Genomic DNA, 19,479 nt, shown 5'->3' on the forward strand with positions numbered 1-19,479 from the left:
TCTAGGATATGAGTACGATATGGTACTCCTCCCACCCAGAGCCCCACCGATCGACAATGACATCATGCACCAGCAGCTTAGGCGCAGGCGGCACCCAGGCCACCGCTCTCGTCATGCTCGCCAGGCACAACACGAGCGGGACCACCCTGACATCGCGCAAGCTCAGGGCGACGCACCGCGCTCCTCCAGTATCCCATACCTGGCTGTTGGTACAGAGTCCCTGGCTGGGGACCTGTCTAGCTTAAGCCTGGGCAAGGGAAAGACGTCGGTGGTGCGGTGCGATGCCCCATCATCAAGCTCTGCCCCGCCACCTCCTGAGGAGTCGACTCTGGTGGAGCGGAGCCCGGCGACGACATCATCCCCATACCCCATCGGGTTGGGCAATGCCGCCGCCGCCTACCAACGTTTTGCCCTTGACCTCATCGCCACAACCTCAACCCACACCCACGATGACTCCTCGAAGGAGGAGGAGGCGTGGGTCGGAGCGGACTTCTCTGGGCTTCGAGACCCTAAAGCCATGTGCCGCTTCATGGCCGCGAGCGACTACTGCTTTGGCTACACCGACTCCGATGATGAAGGCACTCACGATCCCACTCGTGAGTGCTTCAACGTCGAGCTCGAGGTGCTGAGCACGAGCGATGAGGACAAGAACCCTGCCCCCGAGGAACCTCGACGCCTAGACCTAGAGTAGCTCCATGAGCTTTAAGCCAAGGTCGAACAAGACTGACTCCTTCTGCAGCAGCTCCGAGACACTCTCGAGCGAGAGCAGCGGGGTCGCGGTGATGGCGGAGCAGCCCGACGGAGGGCTCACGACGTCAACCACCGCATCAACAACAACGAAGGGGGTGAGCGACCCCCTATCTTCAATCGTGCTAGCCAGAACATCGTGGCAGCAGCGATGCTACTCCAGTCAATGCCCGAGCCCTCTACCTCAGAGGGGCGATGGGTCCACGATGAGCTCCGAGACCTCCTCGAGACTGCCACGGTACAGCAGGCTGAAAGCTCTGCCTCTCGACGGCGCAGGGGTGCCTCGGAACTACCCGTGGCACCGCCTTGGCAGGATAGAGAGGCCTCGATTCGTCCCGAGCCTGCTCGGGCACCAATAGCCAATAAGGCCCCCTTGGTGCATGACCGCCTCAGTGACCGACGCGAGGCGTAAGGCGACCATGATGTGGTCAGCAGGCGACGGTGCCACGACAACGATGGGCTCGCCTGAGGCTACCACCTGCACCGAGGTGGTCGCTACGATAGTGGGGAGGACCGCAGTCCTTCTCCTGGGCCACCTGGCGCTCGAGTCTTCAGCAAGGCCATCCATGGCGCCCACTTCTCGGCCTAGTTTTGGCAACCAGCCAACCTCTCAAAGTACAGCGGCGAGACTAACCCCGAGCTATGGCTGGCCGATTATCGCCTGGCTTGTTAGCTAGGCGGCGTGGACGATGACTTGCTCATCATCCGCAACCTCCCCTTGTTCCTATCAGACTCAGCGTGAACCTGGCTCGAACACCTCCCCCCTTGCAGATCAACAACAGGCACGACTTAGTAAAGGTCTTCATCGGGAATTTCTAGGGCACATATGTGTGCTCTAGGAACTCCTGGGACCTCAAGAGTTGTCGCTAGAGGCTGGACGAGTCTCTCTGAGACTTCATCCGACGCTTCTCCAAGCAATGCACTGAGTTGCCCAGCATCGACGACTCAGAAATTGTCCAGGCGTTCCTCTCTGGCACCTCCTGTCGAGACCTAGTCCGAGAGTTAGGCCGAAACATACCGACCACGATGGCCGCGCTCCTCGACATCGCCACCAACTTTGCCTCGGGCGAAGAGGTTGTCGATGCCATCTTCCTCGACAACGACACCAAGGGAAAGCGGAGGGACAAGGCCCCCGGGGCCTCAGCCCCCCACCTCTCCAAGAAAAAGAAAAAGGGTCGCCAGAGGAAGCAGGAGGTCCTCGAGGCTGATCTAGTTGCGGCCACAGATCGCAAGAATCCCCGAGGCCCCGCCAGAGGCCCCGGGCTCTTCGACGACATGCTTAAGAAGCCCTGCCCTTACCACCAGGGCCCGGTGAAGCACACCCTCGAAGAGTGCACCATGCTCCGGCATTACTATGCCAAGCTCGGGCTTCCCAACGACGATGCCAAGAAGAAGGGCGTCGGCGATAGGGACAACGACAAGGATGATAGGTTCCTCGAGGTGCACAACGCCTTCATGATCTTTGGCGGGCCTTCAGCGTGCCTCACGGTGCGTCAGTGAAAGGAGCACTGGGAGGTCTTCTTGGTTAAGGTGGCCACTCCCCGGTACCTCGACTGGTCTCGGGAGGCGATCACCTTTGATAGGGATGACCACCCTGATTATGTCCCAAACCCTGCGTAGTACCCACTCGTCATTGACCCGATCATCAGCAACACCCGGCTCACCAAGGTGTTGATGGACGGAGGCAGCGGTCTCAACATCCTCTACGCCAACACCCTAGAGCTCCTAGAGCTCGACCAGTCATAGCTCCGAGGCAATGCCACGCCCTTCCATGGCATCGTGCTAGGGAAACACACGCGACCCCTCGGGCGCATCGACTTGCCCGTCTGCTTTGGCACTCCCTCCAACTACCACAAGGAGGTCCTCACCTTCGAGGTGGTTGGGTTCAAGGGGACCTATCATGCCATCCTAGGGTGTCCGTGCTACGCCAAGTTCATGGCGATCCCCAACTACACCTACCTCAAGCTCAAGATGTCGGGCCCTAACAGCGTCATCACTGTCGAGTCCATGTACAAGCATGCATACGACTACGATGTCGAATGCATCAAGTATGCCAAGGCTCTCGTGGAGGCCGAGGCCCTCATCGTCAGCCTCGACCGACTTGGTAGCGAGGCGCCTGACTTCAAGCGTCGTGCCGGGACTTTCGAGCCCACAGAGGTCATCAAGCTTGTCCCGATCGACCCCACCTGCTCCAATGACTGAGCACTGAGGATCGGCGCCACCCTCGACAGCAAATAGGAAGTCGTGCTCATCGACTTTCTCCGCACGAACGCCGATGTATTCACGTGGAGTCCCTCTGACATGTCGGGCATACCGAGGGAGGTCGCCGAGCATGCCTTGGACATCTGGGCTGGCTCCAGACTGGTGAAGCAGCGTCTGCGCTGATTCGATGAGGAAAAGCATAGGGCCATCGATGAGGAGGTGCAGAAGCTTTTGGCGGCCGGATTCATCAAGGAAGTATCCCCATCCAGAGTGGTTAGCTAATCCCACATTAGTTAAGAAAAAAATGGGAAGTGGAGGATATGTGTAGACTACACCGCTTTGAATAAAGCATGTCCAAAAGTCCCATTCCCATTACCTTGAATCGACCAAATCATTGACTCCACTGCGGGATGCGAAACCCTATCTTTCCTTGATGCGTATTCTAGTTACCATCAAATCAAGATGAAAGAATCCGACCAGCTCGTGACTTCTTTCATCATCCCATTTGGCATGTACTGCTATGTGACTATGCCATTTGGCCTAAAAAACACAGGGGCCACATACCAGCAGTGCATGACCCAGGTCTTTGGTGAGCACATCGGGCGAACCATCGATGCCTACGTGGATGACATCATGGTCAAGTCCAGGAAGGCCAGTGATCTCATCGATGACTTGGAGATAGCCTTTAAATGCCTCAGAGAGAAGGGCATCAAGCTCAACCCTGAGAAGTGTGTCTTCGGGGTCCCCCGAGGCATGCTCTTGGGATTCATAGTCTCAGAGCGCGGCATCGAGGCCAACCCAGAGAATGTCTTGGTCGTGACCAACATGGGACCAATTCAAGACCTCAAGGGAGTGTAGAGGGTTATGGAATGCCTTGTGGCCCTGAGCTGCTTCATCTCATGCCTTGGCGAAAAAGGCTTGCCTCTATACCGCCTCTTGAGAAAATCTGAATGCTTTTCCTGGACACCCGAGGCCGAAGAAGCCCTTACCAAGCTCAAGGCACTGCTCACCAATCCTCCCATCCTGGTGCCGCCGACCAAGGGCGAGGCCCTCTTACTCTACGTCGCCGCAACGACCCAAGTGGTCAGCGCGGCCATAGTGGCCGAGAGGCATGAAGAGGGCATGCTCTACCCGTCCAATGACCTATTTACTTCATCAGCGAGGTGCTCTCTGAGACTAAGACACGCTACCCCCACATCCAGAAGCTGATCTATGCCATAGTCTTGGCTCGACGCAAGTTGCGTCACTACTTCGAGTCCCACCCGGTGACCATGGTGTCGTCTTTCCCTCTAGGAGAGATAATCCAGAACCGAGAGGCCTCGGGTAGAATAGCCAAGTGGGTCATCGAACTCATGGGGGAAGCCCTATCTTTTGCGCCTCAGAAAGCAATTAAATCCTAGGTCTTGGCTGATTTTGTGGCTGAGTGGACCAACACCCAACTGCCACCTGCCCAAATCCAGGCGGAATGATGAACCATGTACTTTGATGGGTCCTTGATGAAGACCGAGGCAGGCGCGTGTCTGCTCTTCATCTCACCCCTCGGAGTGCACATGCGCTACATGATCCGGCTCCACTTCACCGCCTCCAACAACGCAGCCGAGTATGAAGCCCTCGTCAACGGCTTGCAGATCGCCATCGAACTTGGAGTACGATGTCTTGACATACGGGGCGATTCGTGGCTCGTCGTCGATCAAGTGATGAAGGAGTCAAACTGCCATGACCCCAAAATGGAGGTGTATTGTAAGATGGTACATCACCTAGAAGACAAGTTCGATGGCCTCGAACTCAACCACATCGCGTGAAAATTCAACGAGGCCACGGACGAACTGGCAAAGATGGCATCGGCACGGTCCCCGGTCCCCCCAAACATCTTCGCTAGAGACCTCCACAAGCCTTCCATCGACTACGCCTCGACGGTAGAAGAGGGCCCACCGGTCGAGCCCACCATAGGGCCCGAGGCCCCCTCTATCACTGAGACCCCTGTGGCCGAGCCCGAGGCCATGGAAATCAACGCGGAGCCTCCCAAGGCCGACCAGGGCATGGACTAGCGAATCTTGTTCCTTGATTGCCTCATTCGAGGAGAGCTTCCTGCAGATAGGACCGAAGCCCGACGGCTTGCGCGATGAGCCAAAACTTACGTCCTCAGCAACGGCGAGTTGTACAGACGAAGCCCATCTGGCGTCTCCAATGGTGCATCACCACCGAGGTAGGCCAAGCCCTACTTTGGGACTTGCACGCGGGAGCCTGCGGGCACCATGCAGTGCCTCGGACGCTCGTCGGAAATGCCTTTCGCCAAGGGTTCTACTGGCCAACGGCGGTTGCTGACGCCACCAAGCTAGTACGCTCCTGCGAGGGATGCTAGTACTATGCGCGGCAGACGCACCTCCTAACCCAAGCCCTCCAAACCATCCCCATTACATGGCCATTCATCGTGTGGGGGCTGGACATGGTTGGGCCTCTATAGAAGGCTCCCGGGGGCTATACCCATTTGCTGGTAGCTATTGACAAGTTCTCCAAGTAGATCGAGGCTTGTCCGATCACTCGAATCAAATATGAGCAAGTGGTGATGTTCTTCACTGATATCATCCATAGGTTCGGGGTTCCAAACACCATCATCACTGACAATGGGACACAATTCACCGGCCACAAGTTCCTAACGTTCTACGATGACCACCACATCCGTGTGGCCTGGTCGGCCGTAGGACACCCTATGACAAATGGCCAAGTAGAACATGCCAATAGCATGATCCTATAGGGCCTCAAGCCAAGAATATACAACTGGTTGAAGAAGTTTGGCAAGAAATGGCTTGCCGAACTCCCGTCGATCATCTGGAGCCTAAGGAACACTCCGAGCCGAGCCACGAGGTTCACACCATTCTTCCTAGTCTATGGAGCCAAGGTCATCCTCCCCACTGACTTGGAGTACGGTTCCCCGAGGCTATAGGCCTACAACGAGCAAAGCAACCGCACTGCCTATGAGGATGCCCTCAACCAACTAGAGGAAGCCTGAGACGTTGCGCTGTTACACTCGGCCAAGTATCAGCAAGCCCTACGATGCTATCAAGCCCGATGCATTTGAAGCCAAGACCTAAAAGTGGGCGACCTGGTGCTGAGACTGAGGCAGAGCAATAAGGGCCACCACAAGCTGACCCCGCCATGGGAAGGGCCGTACATCATCACCCAAGTGCTAAAGCCCAGGACCTACAAGTTAGCCAACGAGAAGGGCGAAATCCTCACCAATGCTTGGAACATAGAACAACTACGTCGCTTCTACCCTTAAATTCCCAAGCATTGTATACATTGTTTCTCAAAATACAATAAAGAAGCATTCTTTAGTTGTTCTAATTTTTTGAGAAACCCCCGAGCCCATCGATGGGGGATCAGTGTTATGATAACGCTATAAGGGAGACTCGGCTCTACCTCTGCAGAGGTGCCCACCGCGGGGCTCGAACAAGACTCGGCTCTGCCTCTGCAAAACCGAGCCTCCCTTGGGGGCTAGAAGGGGGGGACCCCCCTAAGTCCCAGGCACCGTGTTTAGTCGTTTTTTGAAAAAATTTCTACGCCAAACTCTCTCACGTACTCTGACAAATCGATTGTAAAAAATCTAAGGACCGAAAGTCTGTCTCAGGGCCAAAAGGTTGGCCGAGCCGTGAGATAGCCTATGCCTCTAGGCTACGACAACTCCCTCACCACCTTTTGCCCGAAGGGCAGCTTAGGCTCCAAGGAAGTTTTTGCAAGAGATATGTTCAAAAACGAGACAGAGGGCAGAGGCTCGGAAATACAATAAAAAATGATTAAAAAGCATATACACATAAGTACTTTAAAAGGCCTCGACGGCCACAAGCTTCATGGTACAATGATGAAAGTCCTAATCTATTTACATGGCCCCTTTGGCCTAGGTCAAAACTCAGGGTCGCCAGCGTCGGTGGTCGGCGTAGGAGGAACCACCTCCTCTTCGAACAACCTAGCCAGTGCTGTGCCAGGGGCCTCAGCCACATCCACCAGCTTCATGACCTCCTCCTCGGCCTTCTCGTCATCCTCAGCCATGATGTAACCGTCGCTGACGGCCTCGACGTCAATGTCGGCATAGTGCGAGGAGACGACGGCCAGGGCACGCTTGACGCCCGTATGCAGCGCCCCCCGGAGCTGCTCGTGGACTCGGCCGCTCAACGCGATCAAGCGGCTCCCAAGGGAGTTGCCCAACTCGACCCCCTAACCTCCAGGGCCTCGCAGGCGGTACGAGCGGCGCTCCATAGCACGTTGTGCTCCTGGATCTCGACCTCGAGCACCGCCTGCACTGTGACGGAGGCCTCAGCTGCCCGGGAGGCCTCCTTCTCCAACCCTGTGCCGAGATAAGCGGGATGGGGTTAAGCATGAATGAAAACAAGCCGAACAGGGGTGCAAGCCTATGGGACTCACCCTCGGCTTTCTCCCTCCAGTTTTGGACCTCGACCCGAGAGGCCTCGGTCGCCCTGGAAGCCTCCCTCTCTAGCTCTGTGTCACATTGGGAAGTTATGGGTTGAACGCAAGAAGAACAAATAAAACAATGGTTCGGTCTTGGCACCGACTGGGCTATCCGCTTCCAGGCTCCTATAGCCTCGAGACTCGCGCCCGCCGAGCCCCCCACAATGGTTCGGTCTTGGCACCGACTAGGCCTCAGCTCTCTACGTTGTCAGCACTCTGGGACCGGCATGTCGTCTGCAGTACGCGCCATGCCCTACGTCAAGCTGTAGGAGCCCCCACGTCGTGCACAGTGCCAAGCTCCTGTAGCCTCGAAATCAGCGCACCCGCGCCGTCACATCTACCTAGCCTCGGCTCTCCGTGCCGATCAAACATACAGTGACCAGTACGCCTCCAACAGAGGTAGGCGCGCATGCCACCACAGGAGCTCCCATGTCGCACAGGATCAGGCGTGACCGGCGCGTCGCTCCAGTGCACCGAGGACAAGGCCGCTCCACCGACCATGTCGCCACAGTGACGAGCTGTAGGGCTCGGACATACCGTCTCTGCTCACAACACGCCACGTAGCATATACATGTACCACCCCCATGCCTCCCTTCGACTATAAAAGGGAGTGACCAGGGCCGCTTCTAAAGAAGAGACACACGGGGAAGCAACGCACAACGCCTGTAACACATACGTTTCCTCACTGCAAGAGATCAATATCTCAAGCAACCCACGCCACTCCACGCAGAGACCTGGGACTAGCTCCCTCTCTCGCTCAGCTTGTAAGCCTCTACTACAAGCACCTCGGTGTAAGGAATACAAGATCGCTCTCTTAGACTGGACGTAGGGCACCTATTGTCTGAACCAGTATAAACCTTGTGTCTCTTTGCATCACCATCCAGTATTAGGGGTACGCAGTACACTTTCACTAGTCGGTTGAGGATCCGCCGGACCCAAAACACCGACACTTAGATATCATTATGCCAAGGAAGGAGAGTGTGCATGGCCCGAGAAAGTAAATTGAGCCCAGTTTTCGTGCATGCCGTCATGCAGCTTTTACACCGTGTTCGCTTGATCGTTTCGCTTGATCGTTTCTGTGGATTATAAGCCGGCTGGTGCTGTTTTATTGTAAAAGAAAAATATTGTATCATGACTCATAAGTATGGCTGATACGATCAAGCGAACGTGGTGTTAACTTTCGCTAAATCTGTATCTAACTCGAGTAATTCTCCGGCTCCTGTCACTTTATCTTTTCCGGCCGTCCGATTCCTCTGTCCTCTTATCTCCGCCGAGCGCTGCCCGTGTAGGAGTACGTATACGAGACCATGCGCTAGTACATACGAGACCATGCGCTAAAAGGAGGTGTCTCCGTGAATCTCTCCCGCATGCAACTCATTAAATATCTCTTTCTATCGGAAACTCCCGCATGCAAATCAATCTCTTCCTTTCACCTACGTTTTTCTTTTGCATGCAAAACTTTCTTTCCCACACCTGAATTTGTAGTTATTATGAATTTATATTGAATTTACACTATATTTATATTAAAGTTACGGTGATTATTTTGGTGTAACTTCTGGATAGAATTGGTGTAAGTATATAACTATTTGAAAATTCTTTGTTTTTTTCATTTGTTTTTTTTAAATTTGTATGCATGTCTGATTTTGAATCCATATGTAGATCTTTTCATCTGCAATTCATAGAAAATATTTGTTTAATTTGATAATTTTATTTTTGTTAATTTGATTTTGAGGGGGGGGGGGGGGGGGGGGGGATCGAGTGATGGTAGGCTCCAAAATACTCGGGTGGGGTGTAGACAAACCGTTAACTTTGGCCCACTGCTCAGCGGGCAGCGCCTAGTGCCCAGGGACATGCTTTGCAGGATATGAAGAGAGCGCCTAGTGCCCAGCGGTGGTAGTCGAGGCGACCTGCGTCTCATTTCAGTCGTGGCCTACCAAATTGTTGAAATGAAAAAAATGGGAGGACACCTACAAGTAGCCTGTTTATGTTTCGACTTATTCGTTCGTATCTAATTTATAATCCACAATTTAAATAATATTTTTCTCTTACACCAAATTAGTCAGTAATACTTTCAACCATGTCTTGTAAGCCAGTTCAACCGAAGCGAACGGAAGTAACCGAAACTGGAGGGTGGCCGCAACCGCACGGGGAGCAGCCCACCACGGCCCAACGCGGCAACGCCCCAACCCAACCTAGCCTCTTGAAAACCGAAGTTTCTCGAAACCGAATAAACCGAACCAAATTTGCGGTTTAAACTGAAGCCCATTCTGACGCGACAGCTTCCGTTCCCCAGAACCGTCTAGACGCGGACCGAAGAGAACCCGGGCACCCGGCCGCCAGCTGCAGCATCTGTGCGCGAAGGCGAAGTAGGCAGGCTCGGGTTCTAGGTGCGGCCTTGTTCGCTCGGTATGGACCAGAGGAAGGCCATCTTCCGCGCGAAGCTCCGCGAGACCAAGGAGAAGCAGCAGCAGCGCATCGACCCCGCGCTCGTCAGGTTCGACTCTCTGTCTCGATCCGTGCCTTCGATTTGGCTCTCGATTATCTGTCGGAATCCTGCCGCTAAGTTCGTTCAGTGGTTAGGATGTCTGCTGCACCTGTTCAAGGTGTAACCCTAGGACATTTGGATGAACAACCGGCGCGAATTCTGGCTAGTCGTGTGCCAAAACTAGCCTTTCTTTTTGTTGTTGTTTTTCTCTAACCAATACTCCGTACACACTAGTTCCAAATTACAATATGACTCTTGGTTCACCGAATTAATGCTTCTCATTATCATGGTTTGGACTCTTACACATTGCGTAGCTGTATTGTTTTTCTCAAATTTTAGTTCGAGTGGATTCCAGTATCCTGCAATCTGTGCATCATTTAGTTATTCTGCAAAGGCTGTCATAGATCTTGAGATCATAGATGTAACACCACAGGTAGTCGCCCTGAGTTTTAACTACGAACTGTAAATGTGTTTCAGGTTGCACTCTGCAGTGCTGAGAGAATCAGGATCTTAGTTAAGAAATAATACTATGAACTATGGGACATCAAATTGACATCTTAAAGTTTCATAATCTTGTGCAGGTATAACGAATTTGACCAGCCCATATGCAGAGTATGCAATATTACGCTAAAGTCTGAAGCACTTTGGCCTGCACACCAAGTGTCACGGAAACATCATGAGGTAAGAGCTTCGCCTGTGTTAATTGATTTACGCTTGTGAGTTGGTGTTTTTGGCTGCTTGTTAAAAGAAAACATCCAGCTGAATATTTTACTGCAGCAATACACAATACATTACCGTGCAATCTTATCCTATATAAAACTAAGTCTTGTCCATTACTTCATTTTTAAAAAAGATTAGACAAAGCACTATGTAACAAAACCATACATGGTTGTTTCCGCTGCTTGTTTTGCTAGTTCCATATGAAACTGAACCGTGTTAGATAAATACATATTTGATGCTTTTGTTGTTATGATTATTTTTGTCTATTCGATCCGAAACGCCTCTAGCATTTTTGGAAACCATTATATCCTCCCCTCCCCGCGCCCGCACCCCCCCCCCCAACCACCACCACCACCACCCCGAAATTTTCAAACTTAGTTTCTGCTTACTACCCAAAAGAATCCCGTTGGGGCGTAACCCTCCTAGCGACGCGCTATGTTGGAACCCGGGTATGGTGTTAAATGAGTAAGGGCCGGGTCGTCACCCCCGTGATGCGCCGTGTCGCGATCTGGGCACGGTGTCAAGTGAGCAAGGATCGGGCCATCGCATCCTTAGTGGCGCGCCACATCGGCGCCCGGGTGTGGTACAAAATGAGCTAGGGTCTTCACACCTACCTCGGCAGGTGCGAAGGGTAAGTAAGCTAGTCGAGTCAATTAGGATCAGTTTAGGTAGCTGGAATGTAGGGTCCCTTACGGATAAGTTAAGAGAGTTAGTGGACACAGCGGTTAGGAGACGTGTAAATATCTTATGCGTTCAAGAGACTAAATGGAAGGGGCAGAAGGCGAAGGAGGTGGACAATACCGGCTTCAAGCTCTGGTACACAGAGACAACTTCAAATAAAAATAGAGTAAGAGTTTTGATTGATAAGAGCCTCAACGATGGTGTGGTGGAGGTGACAAGGCAAGGGGATAGGATCATCTTAGTTAAACTTCTCATTAGTGATATGGTCTTAAATGTAATTAGTGTGTATGCCCCCCAAGTAGGCCATGATGAGAGTGCTAAGCGGCTTTTCGGAAAAGACTTAGATCGCTTGGTTAGAGCTGTCCCTAGTAGCAAGAAGCTCTTTATAGGAGGTGATCTTAATGGCTATGTAGGTATGTCAAGTGCAGGTTTCGAGGCGGTTCGTGGGGGTTTCGGATATGGTAGTAGGAACCAGAAGGGAGAGGAAGTCTTAGACTTTGCTATAGCTTTTGATCTGATGATAGCTAACACTTTCTTTCGTAAGAGACAGTCCCATTTAGTGACCAGTACTTTAGTCAAATCGACTTTGTCCTTACAAGAAGGAGGGATAAACGAACATGCGTGGACTGTAAGGTGATACCTGGAGAATGTGTGGTCGCTCAACCCAAGCTGGTGGTGGCTGACTTCCGTTTTCTGGTGTAAGCTCGTGGGAACAAACAAGCTAGGGTTGCTAGAACGAAGTGGTGGAAATTAGAAGGGGAGGCATCAAAGGTCTTTAAGGAAAAGGTCATTGAAGAGGGCCCTTGGAAGGATCAAGGCGATGCAAACAACATGTGGGAGAAGATGGCAACATGCGTTTGGAAGGTTGCTTCTGAGGTGCTTGGAGTGACCAAAGGAGCGGATACGACTCGAAAGACACTTGGTGGTGGAATGAAGATGTGCAAAAGGCTATTAAGGAAAAGGAGTGCTATAAGCGCTTGTATCATGACAGGTGTGCAGACAATATAAAGAAGTACAAGGTGGCAAAGAAGACTGTAAAACGAGCACTGAGTGAGGCAAAGGGGTGGGCCTATGAGGACCTTTACCAACGTTTGAGTACGAATGAAGGAGAGAAGGACATTTATAGGATGGTTAGGGCTCGCGATAGGAAGATAAGGGACTTCAATCAAGTCAAGTGCATAAATGATGAGAGGGGGCAGCTCTTGGTGAAGGAGAATGGTATCAGACATAGATGGCAAGAGTATTTTGATAAATTGTTCAATGATGAGAACGAGAACACCACCGTTCAGCTGGACAACTCGTTTGATGACACTAATAGGCACGTTGTGCGGAGGATTCAAGAATCGGAGGTCAGAGAAGCCTTGAAAAGGATGAAAGGGGCCAAAGCGATGGGCTCTGATGGTATCCCAATCAAGTGTGGAGATGTCTCGGAGATATAGCTATAGTATGGCTAACCAAGATATTGAACAATATCTTTCGATCGAACAAGATGTCTGAGAAGTGAAGAAAAGCATATTGGTACCAATCTACAAGAACAAGGAATATATTCAAAGTTGTACTAATTATCGGGGAATTAAGTTGATGAGCCACATTATGAAGCTATGGGAGAGAGTCATCAAGCAGCGCCTGCGAGGAACGACGTAGATATCAACAAACCAATTTGGTTTCATGCCCGGAAGGTCCACCACATGCAATCTTCTTAATAAGACAAGTTATGGAGCGGTTTAGAGAGCAGAGGAAGGACCTCCACATGGTTTTCATTGACTTGGAGAAGACTTATGACAAGATACCAAGAAATGTTATGTGGTGGGCTTTGGACAAGCATAAAGTCCCATCAAAGTACGTGACCCTCATCAAGGACATGTACAACAATGTTGTGACTAGTGTTTGAACAAACGATAGTAACACATTATTTTTCGATTAAAATTGGACTTCATCAAGGTTCAGTCTTAAGCCCGTATCTCTTTGCCTTGGTAATGGATGAGGTTACCAGGAACATACAAGGGGATATCCCTTGGTATATGTTATTCGCTGATGATGTAGTGTTAGTGGACGAAAGCCAGGCGAGAGTAAATAGGAAACTAGAGTTATGGCGGCAGACCCTTGAGTCTAAGGGTTTTAGATTGAGCAGAACTAAAACCAAATACATGAGATGCGACTTTGGCGGAGCTGCACAGGAGGAGGGAGATATGAGTTTGGAAGGTCGAGTAGTGTCTAAGAAGGATACTTTTCGGTATCTGGGATCGATGCTACAGAGGGATGGAGATATTGATGCGGACGTTAGCCATAGAATCAAAGCAGGATGGATCAAGTGACGACAAGCTTCTAGCATTCTCTGTGACAAGAGGGTACCACAAAAGTTAAAAGGCAAGTTTTATAGAACGGCGATTAGACCGGCTATATTGTATGGAGCAGAATGTTGGCCTACAAAGATTCGACATGTTCAACAACTTAGTGTTGCAGAAATACGTATGTTGCGATGGATTTGTGGTCACACAAGAATGGACCGAGTTCGGAACGATGATATACGTGATCGCTTAGGGGTAGCACCAATTGAAGAAAAGCTTGTCCGACATCGGTTGAAGTGGTTTGGCCATGCCCAAAGGAGACCTTCAGAGGCACCAGTGCATTGTGGAGTCTAAGCCAAACTAATAATATGAGGAGAGGTAGAGGAAGACCGAAATTGACATAGGGGAGGCAATAAAAAGAGATTTAAAAGCTTGAGATATATCTAGAGATCTATGTTTGAATAGGAGTGCTTGGAAAGCAGCTATTGAAGTGCCTGAACCGTGACTTGAGGCTTTTGGTGGGTTTTAACTCTAGCCTACCCCAACTTGCTTGGGACTGAAAGGCTATGTTGTTGTTGTTATTGTTTCTGCTTACTACCAGATAGCGTACATTTGATCAGAGCTGCATGCACATGATTTCTATGTTGACATAATTAATTAGGTATACTTTAATCGCTCCAAGAATAGGCTTATGGTTTATGAAATCATGTTGATATACTGCATTCAAAGTGTATTTGCTCTTGAAGAAGGTGCTTTTTTTTTTTTACTTCTGAACTGAGCTTGTATTCTGATTACAGGCAAAAGCCGCTGCTGCTAAAGCTGCAATAGGTGCAGGATCTAGAGGCAACATTGCCAAGCAAGAGCAACTATTGGAGTCTCAGAAACAAAAAACTTCCACACTACCTACCAATTTTTTTGATACTCAGGGAACTAAAAGGCAAAGTGATGGTGAGAATACCTAATGACCTCCCTTGCTCCAAGTGTAAAATCAACTGGGTCTGTAGTATTGCTCTAGAGGCATTTGCGTATATTATTTTACATGTCATGTTTCTGTTGTGTATATCCGATGGATTATCATTATCATGGAAATAAACATTTCTTATTTTGCTTTTGAGCTTACATTTGATTCCTCCTTTTGTTTGCCACTTGCCAGTGTTTGCCTTCCATTATTTTTTTGTCACCTCTATGTACACTTGCTCAGATACCATGTTAAAAAAAACTAGGCTTGCAGGGGGGAAGTTTGCCCCCACGGCATTGCTCTCAGATACCATGTTTCTGTAGAGTTGTGCATTATATCCTATTTCAAATTTATTTTCAAATTAACCATCTGTATTAAATTCTCATTTTTCATCTTCTCCTATTTAAATCTACCACTACTTCAAATCTACCACTACCAATAAACTGTAATGTCCTATTGTCCTTCCTAGCTGTACCTGATAAATCATTAAACCTATCAGTCTGCCACTGTGTTAACTGTTAAATGAAACATGGTGTAGGATTTTAATACACCATGAAGTTGTTTAGAATGTTTTACCTACAATGTGTAAGTAAAATGTTAGTTATTCTGTTTTCTGTACATTTGTCATATCAATGTCTAATGCAGATGTGTTTCCTGTATAGCTTTGTACCTGTAAAATGGCTATTTGTTAGGGCCCTTAGTAAACAGTTTTGTGAACATCAATGCCCTGATGTAACAACTTTGATTTCTAGATACTGGTTCTGAGGGAAGATCTGTGCGCCGTGAAGTTGCTGTTATTCAACCGAAGACCATAGGAGCAAGCACTGATAAATCATCTGTTAGGATGGATCAAATGTCAAAGAAAGGGAGTCAAAGCAATACCAGTGTCAAAGGAATCCTTCCAGGGAATTTTTTTGACTATGGAGAAGAAGATGAAGCTCCAACTCCAGTTCCAAAAGATCTTAGTACACCTCAAAATGTTGCCAGTTCCATTCACACAAAGGTGAAAGGTGTCCCTGATGGCTTCTTTGATCACAACAAAACTGGCATTGGCATGCAACCCAATGAACCGAGTTCAGAAACTGCTCAAGCAAAAGGATCGTTGCCTGAAGGTTTCTTTGATAACAAAGATGCAGATCTCCGTGCACGTGGTATCCAACCTCAAAAGGTTGACATGAAGTAAGTTTTAATGGCCATCTCTTGCCAGGATTATGTTCAGAATTCATGCATTTTTACCAGACCTACTCGTTTGCCATGTATTGTCCTGTTCATTTGGCAATTTTACATTCTGTTGTCATGACTCGTGTATAGTCACTACTCCGTAGTCAGGATTGACAGATTATATGTTGAAATTTGGATAGTGTTTTATGATCATGGCTCTTAGCAGCAGTTGGTCAGCATAGTTTAACAGCATAAATGAGTTTGATTTCTAAATTGGTCGTTTTATTGTCATTTCCATGCCCATTTTGTGTTTGTGCATCTGTGAACTTCAAAATCTGCAGTAATCTACAGTTAGTAAAATGTTATCTGCTGTCTGTACACTGACATTATCATGTCAATTCATTAAAAATCTTGTGCAGTGATGCGTACAAAGAATTCGAGAAGGAAATTCAGGAGGATTTGCAGGAAGTTGATGACCGCCTTGAAGAAGAGGAGGTTAGGCTAATTTATATTATACGATATATGCTAACAGTGAAAGATATTTACCTACCCATTGCCAATGTTAGACTGCTGATACGAGCAAGCTTTTCCTTTTTGCTGTAGATTGATGCTGCTGCTGAGAGGGAGGAGTACTTGACTCTCGAGCAACAGTAAGATACTTCACATCCTGTTAGATTTTGAAAAACATGTGTACCATAGTGAAGGTTTTTACCGTGGCCATCCTTTTATTTTTCTATACAGGGAGTACAGGCAGCAAGTTGATATGTTGAAGAAACAGCTGGTTGAGTCGAGAACCGCCCGTACTGCTAAATTAAATAGCAAACCTATCGGTATGGACGCTGAGTCCAGCAGCAGCGACTCATCGAGCGATGAAGAGGATGACAACACAGATTTTGCTGTTGATTGGAGAGCACAACATTTGAAATGATGGAAACATTTTGCAACTGATATGAACTACCGTGGAAAGTCAGAACCTTTAGCATCCCGCCATTATCAAGAATTCTAGCCCAGTTCTTCAGTTTTTTTACATGAAGAAAACACTGTAGTTTTGCATCTTTCGTCTCCCATAGCAGTAATCAGTTCGCATCATTCTGTGTAGCACCCATTGGCAACTTTGTATACGCCGGAGTTCCGAGTCTTCTGACTACCTGAACCCACTGCGAATCCCTTGACTGATTGAACGTCATTGGTTGTACGCAACACATTCTGACCAACGGTTTTTAACTTGTTCCAAGAAATTTTACACGTTGCTTCCGATTTTGTACAATAGGAGTACATGTTAAGCAAGTTATCTGCCTCTAGATCACGATCCTGTCAGAGATTTACTCGTGCATTTCAATCTTTTGCTGTCGTCACAAGAATATCTGACATCTCAATTGGTTGATTGTTGGATGGTTGAAGGGACGCCTCCGGCTGTGCAGATTGACCGCCTTGTGGATGCTTCAACACTTGTGCTATCACGTACAGGGCTCGTGTCTATATATCTAATGTTTCTTTCTCTGAGCGATGGCTGACCATGTTTCTTTCTGACTAACCAAGTGACGGTGGCCTTGTTTTGAAAGAAAAAAAATCGTACTTTGGCGGTAAGGATGTAAGCAAGGACGGAGCTTGAAAATACAATTGATGATGATGCAGCTAAGTACTTATAGATGAGTTGTTAAAGGGGGTAAAATCAAACGTTGGCATAGGGGGTGTTACCCCTCCCTGTGCCCCCTATGCCTAGGTCATTTTGTGTCTTTTTTGTCCATCGTTTGTTTTCTTCGAGATATATCAGATTTGAAACACTCTTTTGAGTGTTTTTATCAAAAAAAATATGTTAATTTTCTTTTTCTTTTGGTCATTATGTTGATCCAATACATATATAGAAATAACATAGTCTGAGTTTCAAATAAAAAAATAAAATAAATGGATTAACGCATTGACTTGGAACTATTGATTGGGTACTGCGTCCTGTTGGAAGGCGCCCACGCGGCTACCAAGCAAGCTGATGTCTAAAACTGATCAGGTCTGCTGCGACTAACTCCACTTCTCTCTCCTCTTTTCTTTCCTCCTTGCTATAAAGTGTGCGTGCCTTCTACAACTATATTTCATTTTCGAAAGGAAAGTATGAAGTTAATTTAGTGGCAGATTACGGATTGGGCGTTGACTGCTCATACACACATGGTCATGTTCGCTTCTCTTATAATCCGTCTTTTTCAGCTTGTTTTTTTTCAGCCGAAACAGTGTTTCTCTCTCACAATAAATCAGCCGGAATAGTGCTTCAGTTTATTTTTTCAGCGAAGCGAACGGGCCATACAACAGAGTAACAGAGATCAACAGCTGTTGAGCCAAACGGGGCTTTGGTTTGTCAATTGGGAACATGCCGTTTGACGTCTCATGCTCACCGCTAGGCATTTGAGAAATGGCAAATGATAGAGGATAAGCTGCCAAGGCCATTATACAAAATGATAATTGTTAGAACTGTCGACTCAGATAACGTAGGAAAACTAGGTCGAGACTGTTCGTCTTTCTTGTCAGGTTTGTCATCTGCTTATTGTATTTGGACCGCCCTTGGTTACATGATTTTTTATGCGATGTTTGACAGACACACGTACACGTCCCTTTCACCAACCGATAACTAGCTGCAACATATGAAATATGTAGTAAAGAAACACCTTAATTCGGTCAATTCATTGGGTGCGTGCGCTCCTGAAGAATTACGTCAGGAGACGCCACCTGCCTAAACAATCAATAGAACCCTTCTAGAAAGCAAAGTAAATAATCCACGGATGGTGCTGGAAACAGTATCATATTATTTTTAATCATGCAATCGCAAATGAAAATGAAGGTCTGAATTAGTACAAGAGTATTCGATCGCAACATGGTTGGTGTTTTGTAGGATTTCACAATCACAGAGGAATGCTTATAGCATTGCAAGCGGTAGAGTCTTACCGCCTGTGACCGGAAGGTCCTGGGCAGGCCTGGTGCAAGCGGTAGAGTCTTACCGCCTGTGACCAGAAGGTCCTGGGTTCGAGTCGCGGTCTTCTCGCATTGCACAGACGAGGGTAAGGCTTGCCACTAACATCCTTCCCCAGACCCCGCACAGAGCGGGAGCTCTCTGCACTGGGTACGCCCTTTAGAGGAATGCTTATAGCCAATTATAATCAGATTAAATTCTCTGAAACTGACAGTGATGAAGATGTCAATACCTAATATTTGTGGCTCATACAAATTCAAGACACACCAAACTAAGAAAACAACATTTGGTCCAGCTTGCATCTACAGTCATGCAGCTAGGTGCTACAGCACCAGAACTCTTTTTCGCACAAATATAATCAGGTCTCATATAAAGCAAATAAACATCCTGAATTCTATTTTCAATTTTCTAGCTCTTAAGGAGATAACTTGTAGCCCTATATAATAGACACATACCATTTTGGATAGTTCTGAAAGAAAGCCGATTGCAAAATTTATACAGCTGAAAATGATGCAAAAGATTTTTATCAAAAGGAAGCAGGGCACTAGATAGGCAATTGACAGCAATAGTTTCTCAGGCGACATTATCAAAGAGACAAAGACCAATAATGCCTGGAGGGGTACTGTACGAAGATGGTGCCAGGGTCCCATATTTATCTTGCAGAAACAGTCCAATAAAAACTTCCAGTTTCCATCATTTCAAGTTTACAGCAGTACCAGTTGTCGAAGGAAAAAATCATCGCTGGGGAACCATGTCCAATAAAAATATTTCCCGTGTCATGTTTGGCTCAGGAGGAATCAGAAATGCAATGGCCAAG

General features: G+C 48.3%; 1 protein-coding gene across 1 annotated transcript; it reads left to right on the forward strand.

Moving 5' to 3' along the window:
* The first annotated feature begins 9,699 nt into the window (after positions 1-9,699).
* LOC136513145 (protein ABA AND ROS SENSITIVE 1-like) lies at positions 9,700-16,967 on the forward strand. Its single transcript, XM_066507134.1, has 7 exons — positions 9,700-9,907; positions 10,480-10,579; positions 14,385-14,535; positions 15,298-15,724; positions 16,126-16,201; positions 16,310-16,356; positions 16,448-16,967. Exons 1-7 carry the CDS (start codon positions 9,822-9,824, stop codon positions 16,632-16,634), a joined length of 1,074 nt encoding a protein of 357 aa, XP_066363231.1. The 5' UTR covers positions 9,700-9,821; the 3' UTR covers positions 16,635-16,967.
* Positions 16,968-19,479: the final 2,512 nt, after the last annotated feature.

Source organism: Miscanthus floridulus, chromosome 16 (genome assembly GCF_019320115.1).
Source record: "Miscanthus floridulus cultivar M001 chromosome 16, ASM1932011v1, whole genome shotgun sequence".
In the NCBI taxonomy this organism is placed as follows: domain Eukaryota; kingdom Viridiplantae; phylum Streptophyta; class Magnoliopsida; order Poales; family Poaceae; genus Miscanthus; species Miscanthus floridulus.

Excerpts from the sequence above, each read along its gene's own strand:
- LOC136513145 (XM_066507134.1), top strand. The coding sequence starts at position 9,822 with ATGGACCAGAGGAAGGCCATCTTCCGCGCGAAGCTCCGCGAGACCAAG. Across the intron at positions 9,908-10,479 it reads ATCGACCCCGCGCTCGTCAG|GTATAACGAATTTGACCAGC; the intron begins GTTCGACTCTCT and ends AATCTTGTGCAG. Across the intron at positions 14,536-15,297 it reads AACTAAAAGGCAAAGTGATG|ATACTGGTTCTGAGGGAAGA; the intron begins GTGAGAATACCT and ends TTTGATTTCTAG.